The 26518-nt window shown below is 39.0% G+C and overlaps 1 protein-coding gene across 1 annotated transcript; it reads left to right on the forward strand.

Annotated features, from left to right (window-relative positions):
- Positions 1 to 5430: 5430 nt before the first annotated feature.
- Positions 5431 to 26183, forward strand: MED30 (mediator complex subunit 30). The gene is made up of 5 exons (XM_068933154.1): positions 5431 to 5551; positions 5993 to 6198; positions 7212 to 7370; positions 11134 to 11244; positions 22303 to 26183. The coding sequence occupies exons 2-5, from the start codon at positions 6025 to 6027 to the stop codon at positions 22396 to 22398; spliced, it is 540 nt and encodes a 179-aa protein (XP_068789255.1). The 5' UTR covers positions 5431 to 5551; positions 5993 to 6024; the 3' UTR covers positions 22399 to 26183.
- Positions 26184 to 26518: the final 335 nt, after the last annotated feature.

Raw genomic sequence — 26518 nt, forward strand, 5'->3', positions numbered from 1 at the left:
ATGAATACATTATGTGAGTGAATGCCCAAATGAGGAAGTGAAAGAGACAGCATGATTCAGTGAACAGCTACACGCATAGCAGAGCTATTGACTAGAATGCAAAAAGCTCCCATGACCAGATTTATGGGAGGACTGATTTTATCCCTCTGTTAATAACTATTTCACATGCCATCCAGGTTTGCCCACAATATCTGATTCACATGAAGGAAGGGTTATGGAACCTGTAAATAAGAAGAGAGAGCACAGAATCTAAATTGACTGACGCTGAATAAATCACAATTAATTTTGCTCATAACAATGAGGTTACAGGTGACAGAAAACATCTCTTGCCACAGATAGGAGGAGCAATGAGGGGGCTTACAATACTTCAAGAATACAGATCTTCTTTGCAGTCAATTGACAGGTGGCCAATGTCCCCAAAATAGAAAGAATTAGGCAATGGCATTGATACAGGCTTGCAAGAGCTAAGTTTTCACCTGTTTCTAAGGGTTTATAGGCAGACAAAGAAATAAAATACTGGCAGAGGCGGATGAAGAGAGAACCACGAGGCTGCTGTGCCTTTTAGGGTCCGGGACAAGAAGTGCACAGCATGGATCCCCTCACAAAACTAGGACGTTTTGAGAAAAAAAGAGCAGAGGCTCTCTCTCTCTCCCCTGTCATGGAGTGAGTCACAGGAATATCATCTGCTAACACCTTAACAAGAAGAACTGCACCTCCAGCTGTGGAGGGACAGTGGGAAACTGCATACCAGCAATGACCCTTGAAGAGAAAACCCACCCTTGCACTCTTGCTTATAATGCTAATAGCACATAAGCAGTCAAACCGCAATGTAGACTAGCTTTTCTCCAGTATTAACTACTGTGCTGTCCACCACAAAGTCATTTGTCACCAACATACTTCAAGCATTGGTGTAACAGCTGCAAAAACATAATTAGTCCTTCCATCCCTGTCCCACTGGGTACCAGTCACTGCTTCGGTGGTCTCTTTAGATATGTTTTTGTCCTCTGCTGGCCAGAGGTCAAGTTTTCCAGAAGCTACTTGCCTGCATAAATTACAGTGAACATATTTTACATCTTATTGTAACGCTTTCTTTTGCCAGCATCCGCTTCTTTGCAAATGTTCCATTTCCAAGCCATTTTTGCGCAAGCCCCAGGAGAAGCCATCAGACAAGCATGCTGAAAATTTATCCACAGGCATCCTTAATGCACATCTGGCTGATGAAGACCTACAGTTTATAAAAACCACAATCTGGAATGCCTCCCTGTCAAAACAGCTAGCCCCACAAGATTTGCTCAGGAAAAATAAGATCTGGGGAAATACCTGAATGTCCAGTACAAGAGATCACAGACTGCCCATAGCTATTTGGGGGAGGAAGAAAAACTCAGTTCCTTTGTATCTGAATAACTTGTAGCGCTAGCATTTGGAGGACCAACATAGCTGGAGGCTGTGGGAGAGCAGCTGGTTTGTAAGAGACCAAAAGGAGACAAAATAGCCCTGCTAGCGGGGCTTGACTAGACTCACAACGTGGATGTCATTTTGGGATTCCAAGAGGTCTCTTTAGAGACAGTAAATGAAAGATTGCAAAAGCAGGAAGAGGATGAGACCTCTACACTGAGATATCCTGGAAAAAATCTGGTCACTCCACGTTACTTCTTTCCTTGTTCTTTTATTTCAAGTATCACAATTATAGTAAGAATACAGACTGCTGGGAATAATGGCCCATCATATAAAGCATGGGGAAAGATATTTTAACAATCTTCATGCCAAAAAACAGGAAAGAAGAAACTAGTTCTCTGGTATTTAAAACAACATGTAACGGGAGAGGGGTAACATTTCTGAGATGAAGGTCGAAAAGAGAAACTTGAAGAAGCAGAGAGTTTATGATATAACATGTCTGTCAGGATCAAGATATGGTGCTGCAAGACCCTCTGCAAAAGGAGAATCAAAAAACAAGCTAGATCATGCATTAAGCCCCACAAATGTACATTGCACTGTCACACTCTGCCTTAACTACCACCTGAACATACCACCACACTGTCATACTGCAGAAAGAAGTGGATGTGTCCCTGAATTACAGAGGCAACACAGGTCCCAACAATATCTATAAGGGGAAATGATAAGGCTATTCTGAAACTTGGTGAGTTTTATAAATCGTTTTGTTTGACCACTCTGTTAGCATGTAGAGGCTTGGCTACAGTAAACTACTACAGCTGGTACTGCTTAATGCTACATGTATTAAAGCCAGTAGCCATCATGCATTATCCTGCATCTTAGTGCCCTGGCAGAAGGTGCCAATAACACCTAGCAAATATGGACAAACTTGGCCACAGAAGTCGCGTCCTGAACCACAGGGAATAAATATACGGAAGATGAAGGAGAAAAGAGGAAATCAAGGAGGCTGAACACCTCTCAGCTTGCTCTCCTGCTATCCTTCTATCACCTGTAGCACACCAATGGGCTGCACAACAGAATCATGTAATTGCAAAGCTGCTGTAGTTCTGCTCAATCCCCAACTTCCCCTCCATTCCGAAAATAGCTCTATCCAGCCCCTACTGAGCCACAGGTAGTAGCTGACTTTTCCTCTGAAGCCTCGTGCTTCCATCCTACTCAATTTATCTAATTTACCCTCTCATATCTAGCACTACTGTGGATGATTTTGCTCCCCTCTAAACAGCTGTCTTCACAGTTCTCAGAAATACCTGTTTGGCTTGGGAAAACAATACCATGCCAAAAAAAAAAAAAAAGTCTCCCCATGCCAACTACAGCATGATTCTTCCGGCCTATAAATGTCATTTTTACTGAATTTAACTCCACTGAGCTTTACCGTCTGTGTTGGCCACACACTAAAAAAGTTATGTGCCATGCTGTTATCACAGCTTGGGAGCAGCAAAACTCTGCCTTGTTTGTTTACCGCTGGCAAAGGATTCCACAAAGCCCCATTATTTCTCCTTGAACCCACACACAAACAGTGAATGGGACAAGACTGAGAATAAAAGTCCTTTCCTGGTTAACACATTTCCCCTAAGCCCATCTGTCACCCTCCAAGCAGTATCAAAGCATTGCTGCTCAGGAATAGAGCAAGGAGACCTGGAAGTATGCTTTTTCTTTATTCAAGGTAGAAAAAAAGATGATCCAGGAATTTCACTAATTCACTTTTTAATCGAGTGATTCACTTTGCTTTGCAAGCACATCAACCAATTTTCAAAAAATTGTTTAAAAAAAGAAACAATCATCCTTTTTGCCTCACTACCGAGCATTTTTGCTTTCCTGATAGAACATGGCCACCCAGACTTTAGAGTTGCTCAGGGTGTAGGAGGGAGACCCTCTTAAAAAACAGTAAAATCGTAAGCCATTATTATTGTGAAAATGATAGTCACTGAATTGAATTTTTTAAATTTCTAATTTCAAATTTAGGTTAAATTTGATTGGACTAGAATATGAGGTGTGAACATATGCTATTTGTTAGGTTTTTGATAGCTTCCTGTATAGGAAGAGAAAAGACAGAGATTTGATATTGTGTAGTAGTTGGCAAGGGCTGCAGCAACCTAAGATACTGGTTGAACTGATGCCACAAAAACTGAAACGGATGTGAAAGATGGACTGCCTAATTTGGACATCTTCCAGATGAAAGCACTTGGCCCAAAGGGAGGACAGGCAAAGACTGTTTAACTGATTGTTTTCAAAAAGCAAAATGTAAATTCATCTCTTTCTGATCCAGCTAAGGAAATATTCCTCCTCTAAAAGGAGGAGATTCCTAATCCTTTGTCTAGCAGTGAAAAATCAGATTGAGACAGTTCCACAGATTGGCGACGAAGACCATTAGGGCCTCCTAGCAACGTTCTCAGGAGCCTTTGCGTGCAGACTTGGCTCTGCATTTCATCTGCTTACTGTAAGTGGCAGTCATATACTTCAGTGTACGACTGTATATGGAGTTTACGTCTGGCAGCCCTGAATAGTAGGTGGTCTGAATTGCTCATTACTTTCTGGAACTTAAGATGCCATCAAATTCGGGGCAGCCAGTTAAGCAGTGTGAACAGAGCTCTCGGGCATGCAATCAAAAGAGGAAAACATTATCCTTTGTGCTAAACTCAGCAAATAGTCTTGAACAGTTCTTGCATCATTTCCTTAATGCACAGTAAACTGAGAACTAAACCCTCATATAAGCCCTTAGAGATTTTGTGGGGCCGTTTTTCCCAAGTGCTGTCTAGACAGACATGGTAGGATGTTCTTTTGCTGTCTGAAAATATCCCCCTCTTATTTTTACGAGTGATTTTTTTCTATCAAATAAACCTTTTTTGCCTTTTCCATGCTAGGGTCTTTGTTAAGTACTTTGCAATTATTTACATCATGCCTTGGCTAAAGGAATATTCCCGAGAATTTTATCAGGTAGCAAAATGCTCCAATTTAGGGGGTAGGGGGGGAGGCAGAGAGGGTTTTTCCCCTCATTAATCTGTTACTGAGGAAAAAAATGCTTTCTGCAGCAAAACTCCTCTGACGCTAAGTTTGTATGGTTTTGTTCCTAAATGTTCCTTGACTACTTTCTTCTCTAACAAAGGCTGTACATCACGTATCAGATTTCTGCTTTTTTTTAAGTAGTATTATAAGCACCATGCATTTCATACAAAATATTATTCTTAACATCAGTTTTAATACAGCTTAACTACTTTAAGAGCGTACTTTTTAAGAATTCATAAGCAGCTGCCGGTATACAGATGTCCCCTTCTGAGTTCTCTGGCACTTACTATCAAAGTCCTTCAAACACAAGAGTCCTAGGTATGACATTAAGTGCCAAAAAGAGAAATTTCATCTCTTTTTTCCATCTGAAGAAATTTGCTTTTCACTGTAAGCACAATAAGCACTAACCACTGTATGGACCAGTCTGCATCTCTTGGTCCTTAAAGATCCAGCTTGGTTTCTTTCAGAGGGTGTTTATTTTTGCTTGCACCGTAACTACCTCAGGGACCTGCCGGTACTTAGAAACCGCACCAACTTCGCTATATCGGCAAGGGGACAAGCACCGCAGGCTGGACAGCGCAGGAAGGCCAGGCGCAAGGCTTTTCTACACAGGTAGAAACGAACATATCCATGTAACCGCGGTGGTTCCCCTGTATACCTAGGGGACAGAGGTATTTAAATTAACACACAGCTGTATGTGTACTCCCGTGCGTGCACACACACACAAACACACCCCTTACAGAACACGTGGGGGAAAAAAAAACGCACACACACACACACAATTAAAAGCATTTTTCAGCACGCTTTGCCAAAGGGATATGTTCAAGGCCCAAATCCTCACTGCTCCCCCTTAGGCCCCGCTTGAGAGGAGAGCCGGGGCCCGGGGTCCGGCAGGGGCCGGGCCGCGGCCGCGACGCCCTGAGGCGGCTGCGCCTTTCCCCTGGGGGAGGGGCTGCGACGCCCCCGCCCCCCCCCGCGCCGAAGCGGCCGTTGCCCCGACGTCACTTCCTGCTCGACTCGGCCCGGGCCTCCGGGCGCCGCCGAGTGCTTCCGCCCGCGCGTTTCCAAGGCGACGAGCCGCCGCCAGCGGCCCACCGTGAGTAACGGCGCGGGGGGTTGGCGGGCCCGCTGGGCCGGGGAAGGGCCTGCAGCCCCGGCCGGGCTGGGCGCGGGGCAACGGCGGCCGGCGCGGGGATGGGCTCCGCCGCCGCCGCCGCCGCTCGGGGCCTCCCCGGCGCTTGGAGAGCGGCGGCGCCGTGAAGCGCGGTCAGCGCTGTGGCGCCCTGGAGCTGGGCGCGTAGCCTGCGCGAGGAGCGCGCCGCGGGCTGCCCTGTCCCGCCGGCAGCGGCTGGCGGCTCCGCGGAGCCCTGGCCCAACCCGAAGGGTGCAGCCCCCAGCTGCCGTCTGGTAGCCGTTTAACAATTTGATCTGCGGTAGGACAGCGTGTTGGGGAAAGGAATGGTAGAGCCGCCGCATGGAAGCGTGTTTGTTGTAACAAACCAGTTCTTAATCGTTCCTTCTTAATTCCTCTGTGCAGCCTGGCTGAGCGGGGCTAGTTGAGAGCGGGAGATGTCAACTCCCCCTCTAGCTGGGGCAGGAATGCCTCCCGGCGCTTTCTCAGGGACACAGGCTCAAGCAGCTAGGGAGGTAAATACAGCTTCACTCTGTCGTATCGGCCAAGAGACCGTGCAGGATATTGTGTTTCGAACCATGGAAATCTTCCAGTTGCTGAGGAATATGCAGGTGAGAAATAAGTGTTTGGGTTTTTTTTTTCTTTTTGTGGGCCTAAGTTCTTTTCCTGTGTACGCACTACCAACTGCCTATATGCTTGGAGGTAGTTTAGGATATTTAAATGCATAGCTTGATCAAACTGCTTTGAAAAGGTGGATTGGGCGCTGAAGTGTGTATACCACTATTAATACATTTGGTTCCTCCTGTGTATTAAGTGAACAATGAAAACACGGAGAAGAACTGACTTGTTCACAATTGATACAGTCTGAGTACACTTAGTGTTTTCATCTAAGAGTAATTGAGTGTGTTTATGTGCCATTTGTCCTTCTATATCCTTATTATCCCCTGGAGAATAATTTTAGAGGCATTTTTCATAAATCTTTTTCTGTAATAAAATTTTCCACTGAAATCTTGTGACATTCTTTCTGTTACCAGAGTGGAAATAATCTTTATTTGGGGCTACTTGCTGAGAAAACATACAAGCTTGGGTCGTTTCTCCATTGAGAGTAGATGTGCGTTCAGCCTGAAAGACAAACATAGAAATAATCACTCTTGTTCACTATGTAGTTTCCCTTCTATAGAAGTTTCCTATTGCGGTTATTTTAGCCATAGACGTATGTACTTAAGAGTTTTACTAAATCACTTTGAATATGAGTTTGAATTGAGACCTAGGGATTGAGACATATAATAGTAATAACAGGTTGAAGTAGTGTCCATTTTGAAGCATTTTGAAGATGTTGACTGAAAGTTACAGGGACATTGACAATGGCCAAAATATAAAATACGTGAAGGTGTCTGACAGCAGTGATTTGGCGCATTGGATGAGCACATCAGATGAGCAGACAAGATTCAGAGTTTTACTGAGAAAGAAAATATCACAAATTTCAGTGACTTCTGTGGAGATAGTGTGATTATCTTATTTTACAATGTACAAAGAAACCTTTGATTTATTTTAGTTTATTTTGTTGCTGTGGGAGAAACTGTAAATTAATACTGTTAATGTTTTTGCATTTTGGCTTTCTAAGTTACCGAATGGTGTTACTTATCATACTGGGACGTATCAAGACAGACTGGGAAAGCTGCAGGAACATCTCCGGCAGCTATCAATACTCTTCAGAAAATTGAGATTAGTCTATGACAAATGCAATGAAAACTGTGCAGGACTTGATCCTGTTCCCATAGAAGTAAGTATCTTTATTTTATATATAAATTACAAATCAGAATCATCACTCTCTGTTTCGCGTACCACCCGTTCTCCTCAACTGCACCAGGGAGCCATAATGAACATTTTAAAATGAGACTGAAATTCTTCATTGAACTGACTTCTATTTATTATTTGGAACTGGTTGAAAGAGTGTGAAACTTTCACACTAACAGCAACGATTTTTACCAATTGGGAGGGATCCAATTTTGAAATCAAGCTTTATTTCAAATTTTAGTCTTTTGTATCAGACTTCTTGGTACACTCACCACTTGTTTCCTCTAGGAAAAAGGGGGTTGGGTAAATTTTTTGAAGAGGTTGTTTTAATGGTAAAAGTCTACTCAAAGCCCTCACCTGCCAGCTTGGCTTCCTAAATAACGAGGCTCATTCCCTTGCTCTTCCTGTCACTCTCACTCACTTCCCTCACTTAGCTATTAACTTGCTGGGCCAATGTGAACCAAATATGAGTGTGCAGTGGTGGTTGAAAAATTAACACTATAATACTTCCAGGAAGTAGGACTGGCCAAATGTTTTTCAAATAAAAATGCGTTTTCTAATAAAATCAGAACTTCATTTTTCCCCCTTTTGTTAAGTTAGTTTTAATTCTTAGTGATGCTCTTAAAGGCTTTTTTGTGTTATGATATGAGTTTCTGCAGCTCTGTAATCACCCACACTGTGAAGTTCTTTTATTACCGATCTCTGGATTCTGAAGCAACTGTATTAACAGGCTATTGAATTATAATTGTTTAAATGTGATCTTTTATATTTTGTATTTGAGTCTTATCACTGGATAAAAATAAAGAAATGAAGGAGTAGCTATACAGTCCGTTCTAATCTAATAATCTACTTATGTCAGCAGTCACTGCCATATGTTTCCGAGAAAGGTATTGGGAAACCTTGCAGCAAGCAAAGGAGTGAGATAACTTTCCCATTTTAAAAGAATAGTTTTTATGGTTTGTTAAAATTGGCTTGTATGCAAAAGCTTAGTACTTATATCCCTTTAAAATGCTTTTGCTGTGTCTTATTTTCACGTACAGTTGGGATGAGGTACAGTCACTCTTTAAAAAAAAAAATTATTTCCTGTTATCAGAAGAAGAGGAATCTCCACAGGGAAAATGACCGGTCCCTTTAAACCTTCCTAAACTAAGGCCTTCCTGATAACTTATGCACAGCCAAGTTTTCTATCAACAGATGGATTTTTTTTTTTCATTTTTATCAAATTAGTCTTTTCTGCTCTGATGTTAGCAAAATGCCTACTTCATATTTTATGAGTTACGGTGAATGAAGTGTCACATCATTTCTCTTGATCAATTTTTTTTTAACTCTTGTTTCATCTTTTCAAGGATAGTCTCAATCATATTATCTAATGACTGGCATTCTAACCGTATCTTTAAAGGATGTCAGCAAATCTCTTTTTAAACAGTTAAATTATTTAATGATTTTTCTTTTCACATAATTGATTCTTATCGGTCTAGGGGGATAGATATATGATGTTCTTCCTTCCTCTTTTTTAGCCAGTTATTAGCCTTCTTATGAGATTGCATTGAACAAGAAAGGCAATTATTCAATGGCTAATTGTTTGATCCTTTAGCAGTTGGTATCTTAAATGAATGTCATGTGAACAAGGATATAACTTTGCTTCAGCCTTAACTTATCTCAATTCTGTGACGCTGAATAATTTTGAAATACTATACAAATTTTGAAAATGGAAAAGGAGAGAGAAAACGGTAGAGTATAGGCTTTGTGTGCTTATGCTACATATAAAATGTTATAATTATTTTTGAATTAGATGTTAGTAGTTTGGGAGTGTTCTGACACAGAAGCATGTATTTCTTCTGTATCAAGTACGTTTACTGATTCTTGTTAATTTTTTCTTAAGGAAGGATACATAGGTTAATATCCATGTAGAAGTTCTTTATTAAAGATTTTGGCTTCATAGAAGCTTACAAGAAAAGACAATGCGTTGTGTGCCTGAGGAGATCGCAGTGGAAAATCGTTATAGAAAAATTATTTTTAGGCAGCTGCAGGGATGTTCTTAAGAACAGCCAAACAGAGGCTCACCCAAATAGCAAGTCATAATTAGGGTATTAACCAAGTGACTGGTCTCTATTTAAAAGACAACTGTATATTATATTTAGCATATCATTGAAATATTTTATAGTAATGGCAACTTCATGTAGGTAAAATTTCATAGTGTGGAATAATATCTTTCAAAATTGCACTGTAGTTTGTGAACAATTCAAGGCAAGATAAACTGTTGCTAGCATGAGTCTCATCCTGCCTTGGCTGCTCATTCTCAGCATCTGTATTGTTGCTTCCTGTTTGCTGGCGCAAATATTCGCATAACCACATTTTGAATCTGATCAGTTCCTTAGCTTGTTTCACTGTGCAGTTGCATGGGAAGTTATGCTGGGAAAAGAGGCATTAGGAGTGAGCAACTGAGAGTAAGAAAAGGATGGAAGTGCTTCTTTCAGTTGTAGTGCTGCCACGTGCTGCCTTAAAATTTTGCATATATTGTCCATACTGACAAAATGGACAGTATGGGCAAATCTCTTCTTTACCAACTATATCAAGGGTATATTTGCATAAAAATGAATTGACCTGGGGGCATGTTACATGTTAAACGCAATCTAGGACACGTAACCTGCGTGTAAAAGGTATGTCTGTAAACCAGAAGTTACTGCTGTATCATAGAGATTTTTTTACTACAGGGAGGCTCGCACATTAATATCCTTGGTACCTTAAAATCAGGCTGCGGGTTAACAGAAGTCACTTAACTACGTTTTATCCATTGCTGTCTTCAGACAACAGAGCAACTTGTAGAGTAGCCTTGTGCCCAGAGAGAAAGTTGGAGTTCGGGAGAGAAAGCTTGAAGTGGACTTCTGCTTTAATAAACGATACGTCTGTTCTGTTCAGCTAGTAGCTGGAATGTAACATGAAGGAGACTCTGATATTCAGAATACAGACAGTTAGAAAATAATTGGCTTTATATTTCAATGATACACAATTTATTTTGGTTTTTTTCCCCCTTTTAAGTCTTGTCTAATCTTGAGTGTGATTTCAGGGTAGCAAATAGTAAGGTTCTTCACTGCAAAGAAGTCGTGCACATAACATTGTTGTCCTGCCTGACCAGAATACCTTCACATGACACACAAATTTGGCATTTTCAAAAGTCTAGTCATAAAGGTTGTTGAGAAGGAGTGGCAAATTGTGAATGCAGGAGAAGCTCTTATGATAAGCATTAGACAGGAGCCTCATTAGTATGCAGCAGGTTATTGGTTGACAGGAAAAACTCAGACTCTGGTTACCTGTCAACTGGTGACAGAACTCTTTCTGTTCATGAAATTCCTAATCTACAGAGTTCAAGAATACAGGGATTACTTGCTTATCAGATATCACTAAATGTTAAGACTCAGTTTCGTCCACAGTTGTGAAATTGCTTAGGCCTAGGTATGACAGTATGTGGAAATGCATATTTTTGAAGCACAGACTTTTCACAGAGAATGGGCAGAGGCCATTGCAAGGCCTGTAGTTCTGAGGTGATGGAGTAAGACTGTTTCTACTTCTTTCCTCTTGGGAAGTTTGAGTCTCTGAAGAAAATGGTGGTACCTTCTGTATCTCCTGCCTTCAGTTTTTTTTCCTCCTTTTTTCCCCCCTCTCTCACTCTCTCCTTTGTTTTCCCCTCTCTCACTCTCTCCACTTTTTCTTTTTATTTTTTTTAAAGCTAGTGTTTGTTGTCTTCACAGCAACTTATTCCATATGTTGAAGAAGATGGATCCAAGCACGATGATCGTGGTGCTGCTAGTCAGCTTCGTTTTGCTACTGAAGAGAGAAGGGAAATCATGGAGGTAAACAAGGTAAGCAAGTTGAGACTGATTTGCATAAAACAGAAGATGTCACTCTGTCATTACAAAGCATGTGTTGCTAGACTGCTGTACTAAATGCAGTATGTGTGATGGCTACCATTGAATTTAGTAATAAAAATTTGTTGTACATGACTATTTCAGAATTACCTTGTAGTAAGCAGTTTTTTTTTTTAACTGTGCTTCTGGCTTTTGAGTTTAGGTATGTGACATTTTTATCTTATTCCTTTTTTTAAACCAATACAGTTCTGAATGTATTATGTTATAGTTATGCATAATCCACTAGATATTGGCAATGCAGATGGAGGGAAGGTGCCTGTTGGAATTTTTTGACTTCAGAGGATTGTGTAGGCTACTGCGTTAAAAATACGTGTGGAACATCAGATACGTAACTCTTGTCACGATACTGGGAATAAATAAGGGATTTTCAGGACTACTTTTTCTATTTTGACAATTCAAGGAAGAACATTCGTTTTGTTAAACATAGCATTTATTGCATCATGGCACATTCAGGATTAAAAAATGTACTATATATGATAAAGATGATATAAAATTTTCAGTATGAATGGCAGTTACAGTTATTAAGGAGTGTTTCAAATCTGTAGTAAATGCTAATATAATACTGAGGCTAAAAATATGTAGCTTTACCAGACCATAGTTTTGGGCTTTGTTCCTTCACTCTCTAAAATATCAAGATAGTATTACATTTTTTTGGAGCTCTAATACATGTAAATGCTAGGTAAAAAGGAGCCATAATCCACAAAAACAACTGAACAAATAAAATGAATGAGTAAAATACTTCTTTATAGACAGAAAAATTGGTGGATTTTCAGTTTTTAAAATATTTTCGATATTTACATTTACCTTCAACAATTTTAAAGACACACAGGGTTATTCAAAACCCATTTATTTAGAAAAATGGGTGCATATTGTGCAGGTGAATATAAGACAAGACGAATTCATAGAAAAGCAGTTGTCAGCTTTCCTGCTGTTTTTTTTCTGTTCAGTGCTGATGTAACAGGGTTGTATATATTATATTGTATGCAATGTTATACTGTGAATTTATGCACATTTATTTGCAATCTTTAACTATTAATAAGCTGAACTGTCCACGTTTGCTGCCTTTTTGATAGTTTTATGACATGTTTTTGCCCTTGTTGTTGTACTTGTATGCTAATGTTTTTTAAAACTCCTTGGCATGGTCTTGTAAAAAGAATTTCATAAATGTTTATGATGAGTTCTAAACCGCAAAGAGGTTGATGGTGTTACAGAAGCGTTGGTAACAACTCAATAATTAAGAAAGCATTCGGACATTCTCTTAAATCCGGTCCGAAATCCCGTATTCACACTTAAATGCCTAAACTCATTTTCCAACTTTTCCACAGTAAATCTTGAGAAGATAGTTGAACTTTCTGTGATATTTCGTGGACGATTTTACTAACTGCTGCAAAAGAAATTTAAACTGCTTCTTTTTGAAACTACACTGTTGGCTTCAAAGTTCAGGTTTTAATACAGTACGGAATAGGAAATGCTTTGGTTTTTTATGACTACACGTAAAGCAATTCTCATTTTTGCAAGGAAAAATCAGTGGAATCAGGTTAATCGGTCCAATTTCTGACCCTGCTGGGCTCAGATAGCCTCTCTGGTTCTTAGCTGGTACTCCTGATAGCTTTTCGCTCTATATAATATGTAACTTCTGTCTCCACATCAGTTTTGCTTAATTTCTTCTGGCACGTTTTCAGTAATGCAAAGTCTAGATAAAAATGCTCGAACAAGGAAACTAATGTGACAGATGAGGAAGCTCGAGCCACTATTTTTTCTCCCTTCAGCTGGTTCTTTAGCTCTCAGCTAGTCCTTTTTGCTGTAGACAGGCCATATCGTTTCGTGCTTGCAATACCAAAAAAGCATTCTTGCAGTAACCCAAATATTTTGACATTGTTGAGAGATTTGAATTCCTGGGCCTTGAACAGGTTTCTCTTACTTTTGCCCTTTGTGTATGACTTGCAGACAGTCTGATCTCATTAGTGGTCCTCTGTGTATATGAGAGACATTACCCTGCAGTAAGGAGCCCAACCCAAACTACTACCTTGCGGATCATCTGCCCTCACGCAAAAACTACCATGCCAGGAGCCACCACCACCTGCTTCCTGGACTCTCCTGCTCTTTCTAGGGACAGAAATACCTGTTGAAGTAGCACAGTTCCAAAATACTGTAGTAGCTTTTGATATCAGTTTATAGTCACACCTTATTTATTTATTTATTCTGCTACATCGGACTTGTTATATTTTAGACCAGAGTGTTTCATGCCTTCGCCTTGGCTAAGAAGTACTTGTCCTTTAATTTACAAGGTAATGAATTCCTGTCCTAGTAATTCAATAATATTTAACAATTGTAGTTTTAAATGAAACCTATTAAGCTTAAAAGTAAAAAGGATTTTTTGCCCTATAAGCAGTTACTAAACAGGATGCTTGTAAGTACGCACCATTATTATAAAAAAAAAAAAAAAATTCTCTTTATTCAGCACTGACTACCCCTGACTCTTTACTACACAACTCTCTCCTCGACTTCCCAAGTATGTTACTTATTCCTTTTATTTGTATTTGCTTTCCAGGACTGTACATTGGTGAGATGGTTGACTCTCTTCTGGAACTTACTGCTCCAGAATCAGTTTAGCATTTGCATAGGTCTGCTGATAAAAATCCTGATCCAGCTTTCATTGAAGATAATTGCTCTTTGCAACATTTGGAAGCTGTTGTTCTATCTGCAGGTTTCTTACATTCCACGTATAGTGTCGTGTGTAATATTTTCAAGATGTGAGACTCACCTTGAGTCTGGAAGTACATTTGACAGGACTTACAACAGAAGATATCAATTCATAGACTGAGAACACTTTAATCTGTGCTGCTGCATTATCAGCATTTTTCTTTACTGCTCTTTTTTAGAAATGAAACAAATAACAGCTTTTCTTTTTTTTAATGCTCAGGTCTGATTTGGAATGAAATGCTTAGAAAAAGCATGTCATAACTAGTAATCTCAATACATATGTGTGGAAATGAAATGATTTGAAATACTGTTAAGTATCATATTTGTTAGTCTAACAGTCTTTACTTACTGGTTAACAATGGTCTCGCTAAATGAGGAAAAAACAATCAACTTTACATTACAGACTTGTAAGTTAAGTTGTTGTGAATTAACCTCTGGCCTTTTTCGTAGCAAAACCGTTGTTCATTATCAAAGCAATACTTGGGTTACTGCAAGAATGCTTTTTTGGTATTGCAAGCACGAAACGATATGGCCTATCTACAGCAAAAAGGACTAGCTGAGCGCTAAAGAACCAGCTGAAGGGAGAAAAAATAGTGGCTCGAGCTTCCTCATCTGTCACATTAGTTTCCTTGTTCGACGTGAGAACAACATGAGAGCTGATGTTTTTTGGGGAAGTAGTCCTTAAAATGACAGGCATTTGTGATTAGTCTTTCTTTTTGGAGGAGAACTTTGTCTGAAACGTACTTTCAAGTGTGCTGGAAATTTGTATTTCTTCTAAACTGTCCTTCAGTTCTGCACTATTTGAATCTATTTGCAACCTAATTTGTAAATCCTTTTCACACTGAATCTGAACAGGGACCAAAGAACGCTTTGGCAAGAGAGGAAGAATTGTTTATTTGGGCACCTTGTCAGCATGTTAATCTACACTGGGCACAGTTCCATACTGTTTCGGCTGTCCAAATTTTCTCTCTGCAATCACAGAATTGTAGATGAATTTAGACTCGAAAGGAGCTCTGGAGATTATTTTATCCAACCTCCAGCTCAAAGCAGGGCCAACTATCCAAGCTAAATCCGTTTGCTCAGGCTCACGTCCAGTAGCATTTTGAATATCTGGCCGGATGGAGGTTCTGCTGTTTCTGGACCCCTGTTCAGTGTTTGCCAACTCTCACTGTAAAAGAAAATTTCCTGATATTAGAGTAGAATTTTCTTTGTTTTAACTTACCCATTGCCCCTTGTCCTTTTGCTGTGCACCTCCGAGAATAGCCCAGGTTTATTTTTTCTATGACCTTCCATCAGGTAGCTGAAGACAGTGTTAAGCCTTTTCTGCTTGAGACCAAACAGATTGAGCTCTATCTGCCTCTACTCATATGTGTTCCAGCCCCCTAGTCATCTTAGGTGGCCTTCCGCTAAAGTTGCTCTAGCATGTTAGTGTTCTTGTACTCAGGAGCCTCAAACTGGACAGCAGTTCTCTAGTGCCAAATAGAGGGGAATAATCATTCCACTTGATCTGATAGGTATGCTCTTGCTAGTGTCGCCCAGGGTGCAGTTAGCTTTCATTGCTGCAGGAATCCACTGCTGACTCACGTCAGCCTGTCAGAAAGTCTCAAAAGAGTATCCAGATCCTTTTCTGCAAAGCTGCTTTCCAGTCAGTCAGCCCTCAGCCTGTACTGCTGCATGTGTTTATTCTGTCCCGGGTGTAGGATTTTGCCAGGCTTTTGTTGAACTTCCTGAGATAGGCATCAGCCTGCTTTTCCAGCCTGTGGCAGTTCCTCTGAATTGGAAGTCATACTACTGAGTATACTGACCATTTCCCCCAATTTGGTGGTGTTCACAAATTTTCTAACGTGCATTTTGTCACATTGTCCAGGTCATTAGTGAGGAGATTAGGAACACTGGCTCTAGTATGAGCCCTGAGGAACACTAGTACTAGTCACCAGCTACCAGCTGGACTTAGTATTGCTACTTGCAACACTTACAGTCCACTGCTCTGGCCAGTTATGCAATAACCTTACAGTCCACCTATCCAAACCGTACCTCTCCAATTTGACTGCATTGTACTACAAGAGACAGTGCCAAAAGCCTTGCTGACATCGAAGTAGACAAAATTGCCTGCTCTGATCTCATCCACACAGCCAGTCGTTTCATCATAAGAGTCAATCCGGTTGGTCAGAAACAGTTTACCTTTGTTAAATCTACTTGATTGATCCCAAGCACCGTATCTTTCATGTGGCTGGACATGAGCTCCAGAACAATTTACTCCGTAGTCTTCCTGGCATCAGAAGTTAGGCTGACCAACCTGTTGTTTCCTTTGTTTTCTGCATCCTTCTCGCTTTCCTTGAGGATGAGCGAGATGTTTGGTTTTTCATCAGGAACCTCTCCTGATCTCCATGACCATTTACAAGTGACAGAGAGTGCTCTTGTACTGACATGAGCCAGTTCCCTCAGCATTCTCAGATGCATTATTTTCCATATAATAAGATTTTTCATTTGCAATTTCATGTGAAACACTTCATGAAAAATGAAATGTAGCTTCCTACATTAAAACATAGCTTTTTTAACATAGCTTCCTATATTAAATCGATGTTACGGTTGCAAGTTTGAGAAAAGTTAGGAAACGCTAAGCATAAAGCTGTCCTTGCAGTCCCAATTGTCTCTTGTGTCCTCCTAAGAATGCGTAATATGCAATCTTTATTACGTTATCACATTTGATTTCCTTTCTTTTCTTCTTCTTTTCTGGAAGAGTCCTTGGGCTAGTCTGTCTTTCTTACAGACTAGGCACTGTTTACATTGAATCAGGATTGTAATAAATAGGGTTATAGGAACAGTGGTTTATGTTTTGTATAACTTGGATGTGGGTATTGAATGAGCAGAGAGTTTGGTAAAAAGGAGGAGAGATTTAATGTGAGTAATGTAACTGAAGGCTGCTCTTAAGAACTGGATTTTTATCCTTGTCTCTATATCAAAATCTCCATGGTGCTAAATTGTCAAGTCCTTCCCCTTACAGTTAGTGATAGCCATCCTTCGAATATAGAGGAAGCTGTAAAATATCAAGTATAGCAATGTAACGTAACTTGAGGTGTCTCTGGACAAAGTTAGTAAGCATTCTAGTTTTATCCCTGATCTTCCTGTGACTTAGTTTGCCATCTATAAAAATCATATATCTGTGTGAAACGATGTTACTGAAATAATTCTTTCATATTAAGAAAGGTGATGGAACAGTGAGGAGTGTCGTGGAAAAGTGCCCTGGTGAACGAATGATTCCATTACAAGCTACACAGTTTAAAGGATACTCACTAAATAAGACCTCAGACCTCATCACTGAATGTAATAGTGTAATTGAATTAAGTGAATATAACAGAATTAATAGTATTAACTGAAAGTATTATAGTAATTAGCATGAAGGAAACATCCACCTATTTTAAAGACACGTATTTTAAGGAAACATCCACCTCTTCGAGTGACAGGGCAGAGGATATATGCAGTTGTTGTCTTGTTCAATATGTGGGAAGTGTTGAACATGTAGGGGAGTACAGGCTGTCACTCGTGCCTCTGCTTCTTTCAGAAACATAAGCTATGTATGCATAAGGAGCAGTTTTCCTTTCAGCTGTGAGGCCAGGAGGGAGACAGAAAACCCAATTTTTTCCTTTGCAGTAAGGATAGAACTGTTATGCCTGTGAATGACATCAGAAAAAAATGTAGCTAATGAACAATTAAACATTCACGGCAGTTAGTGTGTTAGTGGTGAATACTTTCTGTCCACTTAAAAAGTATACAAATATCTGTATGTGTAAATTTAGTATGATGGAAGGTGGACCTTGGTATAAATTGAGTAGCCATACTTTAAAATATCGTCCAGCAACTTTAAGAGAGTTTGAGCAAAGTGTTAGGGCTTTTTTGTCATAATTTCATTTTCTGCTGTGTGCACACAATGTTGTAAGCCTTTTGATTCTAAAACTGAAGAAAAAAAGAGAAGAAGATTTTTCCCCCCTCCTGACTTCAGGAACTTAATGAAGGACTCGCTTAAAAAAAAAAAAAAAAAAAAAAGTATAAAAAGTATAAATTGCAAGCCCAGGCTGCACTATTTGTTACCTATCGTAAATATTTTTCCTGTGGAAATTTCTTTTGTTTTGACTTATATGGAAAAACAGAGGTCATTGTCACCTTCATAGGACTTTCAGTAATCACTTTTTAGAGCATATAGTTTTTTACAACATTTTTATGGCATAGTTTAGTGGTCAGAAGTAATAAAATGCATATGAAAAGGAAGAAGATGAAAATTCTCTTCACAGTAGAGTGATAATCAACTAGGTAAATGTAGTAGTGTTAATTCAGCTGAGATTTATGCAAGTAAAGGTACCACTACTACTAGTACTTAATACTTTAGTAAGCTTAGGTGCCCTTCTGACCTCTAAAGCTGCAGCTCCTGAACAAAACAGGTAGGAACTGAAAGTGGGCCCGTTCAGGAGAAGAATGGTCTTTTATTTAAGATTTTCAAGATGGGAACACTTTTTTGCTTAAACAGAAGAGGTGCCTATAAAGCATAGGTACATAGTTTCGATGCTTTTACAGGTGTCAAAGTATAATGTTATTTTTCCACATTATTTATGCCAATATCTTTGCTTGAAAGAGGGACCTTTAAAAAAATGGACTGAGTGCAGAATAATGACTAAGAGTGATATGTAGAATTTAAAATGTAAACGATAACTGGGCTTAGTACCAGGACAGAGAAGGGACAGCAGGCAAAGAAAAGTTCTTCTGAGGCAGCTCTGGTAGAAGATTGTGGTTTGCTGTAGTTAGCACTGATTTCAAGTGAAGTCAAAGTGCACCAAAAATGAGTTTAAGGCAAACATTGATTTCTGTCAAAGTTTAACTTACTGTGCCCTACTGAACCCAAATCTGTATGAAATATGTAAAGTTCTTTATTTGATGTTCCCTGAAAGATGGATATTTTTTGGAAGTATGGTATGGTTCTCCCTTCCTTTTGTTTCACTTACCTCGTTTCTGTGCCTATATATATATGTTTACATAATTATCCTGGCGTACTTAAGCCTATAAGGTCTATGTGGTTACTGAAAGATCCAGTCCGTGCCGGCTCCCTCATGCTGGCACTGATATTTGCAGTGTCAATTGGAGTGGAGAGTTAATCACATTGAAAATTAACATCACCAAAGAAAACCCTTAGGATGGTTTTTCAGCTAGATCGCCTTTTTAACAGACGGGAGGAAATAGCAGAAATGTACCTGTCAGATGTAGGTGAATCTAGATGACTTAAACTGATTGTAAAACTGTGTTTTATATGAGCTAATTTTCCTGTGGCATCTTAAAACAGATAAAGGTAGAAGCTGTACCATGTATGTATGATGAAGAGCCTTTCCTTGTTTCTTACAACTGTTAATGCTGACGAGCAGCCCAGAGTTCACCTTAGCCGTTTCAGCAAAAGAAGGAAAGAGGGGGAGACCACTTGCAGGCAATCTGTTCTGGCAAAAATTTGTCACTGCTGCAGAAACTGCTCACAAAACTCACCCATTTCCCAAGAAGACTATTTCACCTTTCTTTCCAAGGTTAGAATTAAGTTGAGATGTTGTTACTGGCTCAGCAAAGTCTTAAGAAGAGGCCAGCATTGCCAGTGGTGCAGAACATATTAATTATATAGTACTTTGTGGCGTGGACCACTGCCTGTCAGAGATCGGTAACAAATTCACTATGCGCACTTCAATTAGGAGACCATGCTCTCTGGAGTGGAGTTTTGTTCTTCTGTTATGTTATTTTTCACCATAGCAGTCCAGAGATGGTGCTTCATTGTATATGTTTTTTTCCATCTCTGAAAAAAGTAAAAGAGTTAAGCAAATAAAACACTTAGGATCTAAAATGATATTCGTATAGGTAAAGGTAACAGTTGTTTGTTTTTTGTCTGTACAGACACTGAAAACAAGTGAATCCAATTTGAAGGTTCGCTTGTCAATTAAAGATCAGATAACTTACAGTTTTATAATGTTGGCACAAAAAATGGAAATCACAGAATCACGAAATGGTTGAGGTTGGAAGGGACCTCTGGAGATCATCTAGTCCAACTCCCCTGCTCAAGCAGGGTCACCTAGAGCACGCTGCCTAGGATTGTGCCCAGACGTCTTTTGAATATCTCCAGGGAAGGAGACTCCACCAGCTCTCGGGGCAACCTGTTCCAGCGATCAGTCGCCCTCACAGGAAAGAAGTTTTTCCTCATGTTCAGATGGAACTGCCTGTGGTTCAGTTTCTGCCTGTTGTCTTATAGTATTAATTTTTTGCGTATGTCCTGTGTAAAGTAGTTTAAGTTCAGATGAGCATAGCTGCATAAGACTATTTAATAGTACAGTTAGAAATGGATGGAGAGAGAACAAAATCTGCAGTATCAGAGGTTAATAGTTCTTCTTTCTGTTTGTGACTTGAAAATCATCACTGACTGTTCAACCTTCGTTTCTATTGATGAAGGGCTTTGAAAAGTAAGTGACGTGCCCTCAGTATCAGTGAGTGACAGTTTGCATTAAAGTAGTAGTTTTAATGTATCATTCATTGATTTCTCTGAGACTGAACGTTGACTATGGCAAACAGAAATATGTTTTAAAATGCCACAGATATAAATGTGCTTGTTTTTCTCATGCCTCTTGCACCTTCTCAAACGTCAAGATCTTATGCCATTATCTTTTGTAGGGAGAGTCTTGCAGTTCTGCCATTTGGATGCCATGGTAACTACATGCTTCTCAGTTTTAGCTCTTCTGTTCAGGAGTTGGATCTCTGCTGTATGCAGTGCCATCTTGGATTAGCAAATGGGAATAAAAGAAATTGAGATAATATGCACATAGTTATGACAGACTAAAAATTGTTTTAAATATAATGCTTGATTAGTACTTCTGAGTTAATGCATGTGAGCTGTCCTACATCTGTCTTGCATGTTTCTCAGGAGACTTTGGAATTGTGGTCTGTTTTTAGAAATTGTGGAATTCCAGAAGTGTGTCCACCAAAGTCTGTGCTCAGGGATATTTCCCATTCTCAGAATGGAATGTTCCCATATAATGTAAGCCTGAGTGTTATATTGCTTAAGGCCATTTGTACAGGTCTGGAGTGTATAGGCTTCCTTTTTTTTCTGGACTTCTTTCCCAGCTGACCCAGCTGGGCAATTTAGGAAGATGACTGTGTTGTCCACATGCAAATCCGGGAGACTGGCTTTCAGAATATTAAGGCATGTTGCTTCTTTTTAGCTCTGTTCCAGTTATTTTGGTTGTGTTACTGATCTGAATTATCCTTTTAATGTGTTGCTATTTGCATAGTGCAAAGAACAACGTTATAGCTACCTGAGACATTTGTAATAGTTTACCCTTTTTTGATGGTAATAAGTCTTCCCTGGGCTTTTGCTTTAGTTGAAACTCCAGATTACCCTAATGAATAAGTAATTTGATCTCTAAGGTAAGAAGGCTGTTACCTTCCGAAATCTGAATGAAACGAAGGACATAGGTTTGTTGCTAACAATGTGCAGTAATTTAGTTCTTGAGGGCTTTGATTTGAGCGTAAAAATGAATACATCAGACCACAAGTACATGTATTATTGTGAAATGTGAGAGACTGGGGAGATTGTGCAGTGGCTTAATGCACTGATCTTTCATCTGTAGAGACATGATTTTCCGTAGGGACCCAAACAGAAGCAAGTTTGCTGCTCTTCTGTTCCTTCAGGTACTTCTGCAGTTCACAAAAGCAAATATGCAATTTTACAGAATTTCGCATGCTGAGGAACATCTGTTTCAAGGCAGAGTTTCAGTAGCACATCGAGGTTGACCCACATAGGCAGAAGAGTTGGAAAAGCTTGACTGACTCTATCTGTGCATCAGGCTTTCTTCAGACTTCTGCTGTTAATCCATCGTATTTCTGAGCATCCAATTCATGCAACATAAAAATTACATAAATCTACCAGTTTCTTGAGCTCTTTTAGTGTGAATTATCAATCCCTTCTTCCCACAAAAATGTGGTGTCTTTGCTAAGTGCTGGAGGGATGAGCCTTCAGTTTTTGAAGAAATCAAGCGTTTTTATCAAAAGACTGCTGTGAAAAGAACAGCATTCCCCTTCTAACGGTGGTCCTTAACTCTTGAGTCTTTCTTGTATTTTAAGAATATGTTTAAAAGTGCATATATTATCCCATTGATGTTGCTCACAGCTGAGAGAAAGATCTATGTACCATTTCATAACACTGACTTTTATTGAATTTCTGATTACATTATCTAAATTGATCCCCAAAAAACTTCTAATGCACTCTTCCCACAGAAATTGAAACAGAAGAATCAACAGCTGAAGCAGATCATGGATCAGTTACGGAATCTCATTTGGGATATAAATGCCATGTTGGCAATGCGGAACTGAGCAAGGAAACAACTTAAAATCAAACTTCATAATTAGAAGAGCTGCTGATTTTTTTTTTTTTCAGATATACTTAATTTCCTTCTAAGAAGTACCGTGTTTTCCCACAACCATGTCACAGCAATATTTGAAAAGTTTTTGATATTAAAGTGTTTTTTCTCTGATAATTTAAATAGTATTGACTTTCTTTTTATAAAAGATTCATCCTACAGTTTGTGTCTGAGTGATTCAATTAGGCTGAATATAGCAAGTTTTGTAACTTACAGTAATAATTTGAATTGCTATATAAATTGAGTTTTTTATAAATGTAGTCTTTCTAGATTTTGTATAATACACTTAACACTTCAAAGAAAAAAAAAGTTTGCATGCTGTTCTGCAGTGTGGACTGCTTCTATATGTGGGAGAAGTCAATACAGAAAAGTTGCTCCAGGAAGCTGCAGGACAGAAATAAGTGATCAGAGATTACGATTCAATACAGGCCCGTTGTGGGAACCTATGGACTCCTATGCCATATTAGGTCATCTTATCCCATATCCTGTCACTATATACGTGTGGTATTAGATAGATTGGGGCAAAATACAAGAAGCCACGTAGATATGCCCCTATCCTCATTGATACAATTAAGTCCTTTTAAGTGAAGGCTTTAGAACTCATCAACCTTAACTTCTTCCACAACTGAGTTATCATTTTCTTGAGTATTACTTCAAGTTGGGCCTCATACTTCTGTACTATTATATAGGATTGGAATGCTTTATTCTCTTTTACCAGAGTGTACTGAGTAGTGCTTTTCATTGATCATTTTACTATGACTGCCAGTGCCAGAAAACTTCAGTGTATTTGAATAGTTTGTTATCTTGTGTTAGTCATGAAACTTACCTTTCTTTATTTTGTTTCTCTGGCTAATTTTTAACTTCCTTAGGTATTCCTCACAATTTTCGTTAGCCCTGAAAATATTCTAATAATGTTTATTATCCACAAATGCTGCTGTTAGACTGTGTGTCTCTCTATTCCAGATCAATTAATATTTAAAATAATGTCATTTCAGTACAAATCCTTAGGGCACTTGGCTGGTAATATTTGTAAAGTTGAAAACTGACCATCCTTATGTCTTGTTTCTTATGTATTACCTTTAATGCCCATCCTGTGCCCAATTAGATTCCTTAATAGTTTTGCATGAAAGGCTTGCTCAAACCTTTTGAAGAATCCAACTAAATGATATCTATAAGATATCTTTTATACACTGCAGTATTTTGATACTCACTGAATTCTGATGGATTCAAGTTGCATGTTTTTTACAGATGTCATACTGGTTTATTGTTCTTAAAGTTGTGTGGGTTTTTTTTTTTTTTTTTAATGATTTCAACACATTTGCCCACTCCTTGAGGTAAAAATCACTGGCACGTAATAGTAACACCTGCTTAACAGTATATGATTTCAGTTGGGGAAGATCAGGTCCAATTTTTCTCTTTTTTCTCTTTTTGAAGAGTTTAACAGATTAATGGATGCCCAACAGTCTTTACTCCCATTTTACAAATGGAAGAGTTGATAGCTCACTCAGCATTCAGTGGCAAAGCTAGCAGTAGAACTGCTGAGTTTCCGTTTAGGTTGACCGTTGCAGCAGATAACATTGGTCAAGGAGTAATGGTTCTTCAGCAGTGACAGGTGTTTCTATTATATAACCTATGTAAAGACAAAACAGATTAAAAGTTTGAATGAAGCTTTTGCAAAGGAGGTGATGGGTGCCCATAGAGATTTTTATTTAAGATGTAGGCACATCTTTATATTTGCAACATGTAGTGCAGCTTTCTACTCAGTGTATATATAAGCACACATCCCTCTTGGAATAAATATTTGAAGTGGATTTTGAAGTGACGCCAATGTTTTGAGTGTGAGTATAAAATTCTCAATACTTAGCGTTTGGTTGTAGTTTGGAACAATGGAAAGGACTACAGAAAATGGAGATTATACTAGACTTTGCTCCACTGTCTATATAATAGATCTGTGTGAGCACTAAATATCTTTAAAGTTTGTTGGCTTATTATTTTTGTTATTTATAAACAGAGTAAAAGTAACGTAAAATGTGAATAAGAGTGCAAGTATTGCAAGTAGATGTCAAGCTGATACAATATTCAGCTTACTCTGCATCTGCTGGCAGTGGCCAAGGTTTATACTATAATTTTTCATCTGGGAGAGAGGGAAAAAAAACCACTTTAAACCACTACGAGAACAGATAGCATGCTAGCTAAATTGCAAAGTGTGGAAATTGACAGAACTGTAAATTATCACAGTAAATACTGTCAAAACAGGAACTTTGCAAAGTGTTGGACCAAAACCATACACTTTGACTTACACAGATGAAAGTAAGAGTAGTGGACATAATTTACCTCCTGCCACGTCCATGAGTAAATACAGGTTTCAGTCAAGAAGATAGGAGTTTTAAAATGAGTAGCTGTTCCTTAACTGGAAGACGTTGCTGGGCATCAGCATGTGTTGAAAATTAATATTTTACTGCTAGTTAATGAAATGGCAACAAATACACCAGCAAAGCAATACCAGCACAGTTGCTTCAGTGTTTTGTTTCTGTATCATTGACTGTTTCAGTATTTCAGATTAGGCAAACGCTGGATAAACACACAAACAGTACTGGGAGCAGATACCAAACCTGGGATGGTTCCATTGCTGGAATATAAGAATATTTGATGGGTTTGGTGGAATTGTTAGGACTCTGATTTTACTGAGAGAGGAATTGATAGTGGAGCTGTGATGTTGAATATCTTGTGGCATGTTTATGGGAGCACCCCAACTTAATACATACCTCAATATGTAACCGTTAATCTACTACCTTCATAAACAATATTACAGATATTGAATGTTCAGTAAGCTAATTAAACTCATTGTGGCAATATAGAAGATACCTTGTACCTTTGCAAACTGCCTAGTAGGTTTTTTTTTTTTTAACATAAAAAGACGGCTGAACAGATTTATGACACGTTCAGAAAAGATGCGAAAAACTTCTTCCTTTGTCATCTCCCATAGAGGCAGCAAGGCCACATCCAGAGCGCTCTAATAAACCATGACTGGTTTTGCTGACCTATAGAAAAAACCCTGTCCTGATTGTAGTATTTCTTATGGATAGAGAAATTGGAATCTATACACAAGTGCTCCTTGAATTCATCCCTGTAAATAATGGATATAGGTGGAGCAGGACAAGGATTCTGGTCTCATAGGAAGCAAGACTTCATCGATATGCAAGGTGACTGCACAAGCCAAACCGATTCTACAGCTGAAGGACGATTGACAACTGCTGTGGAAAACGGTAAGCTCCAAATGTAGATCTAAAGTTAAGAAAAACTGTTTTGGCCAAGGGGAAAAAAAGAAGTGACAACCAAGGACATTGCGAGTCAACTGAGGTTTACAGAGGATAATTAGTTTAATTACTTCATGCTAACAAAGGAAATGGGGAATAATAAAGGAATTTATAAATAAACCAGTGCACAAAGAAGCATTTGAGGAAGAAACTGAGAAGTGTGTTCACTCGCCTTATTTAATAGTAATGAAGCCTGGTATGGTAGAGCATCTGCGTCTTTAAAAGCAAAGGGGTTTTTGCTGTTGGAAGGTTATTCTATTTTTATATATAAAAATAGCAAACTGATACCATTGAATGATGTGTATTGCAGGTTATTAATGAAAGTGGCACAAAATTGTGTACCAATGACAATTTTTATTGAAACAGATGTAATAGGTAACTGGAATGTAAGAGATAAATAAATGTAGCGTGTTGAAACTTTCATCTTGTGAAGTCTAACTTCTGTGTAAGGATTTTTCTTACATTGCATAAGGGACACGTTCTGGCATCTGTTACAACACTGAAAAGCAATAGCAGTACTAAACAACAATAACAATGCTAAAAGCATTAAGAGTATGGATGTGAATGTAGTCAGAAGCAGAATACGTGTTTGATTGCGTTTGTCACTGGACGAGGTAGGTCCAGTAAAGGACAATGTTCATCTACTTCAAATATGTCTGAGACGCATTTTCTTTTGTACACTTACCTCTAGGATCATCTCAACTCATTGTATGCCTTTGAGTTCAACTTAGAAGTCCCCCCTAATTGATTGAAGTT

This window comes from Struthio camelus, chromosome 2 (assembly GCF_040807025.1).
Source record: "Struthio camelus isolate bStrCam1 chromosome 2, bStrCam1.hap1, whole genome shotgun sequence".
In the NCBI taxonomy this organism is placed as follows: domain Eukaryota; kingdom Metazoa; phylum Chordata; class Aves; order Struthioniformes; family Struthionidae; genus Struthio; species Struthio camelus.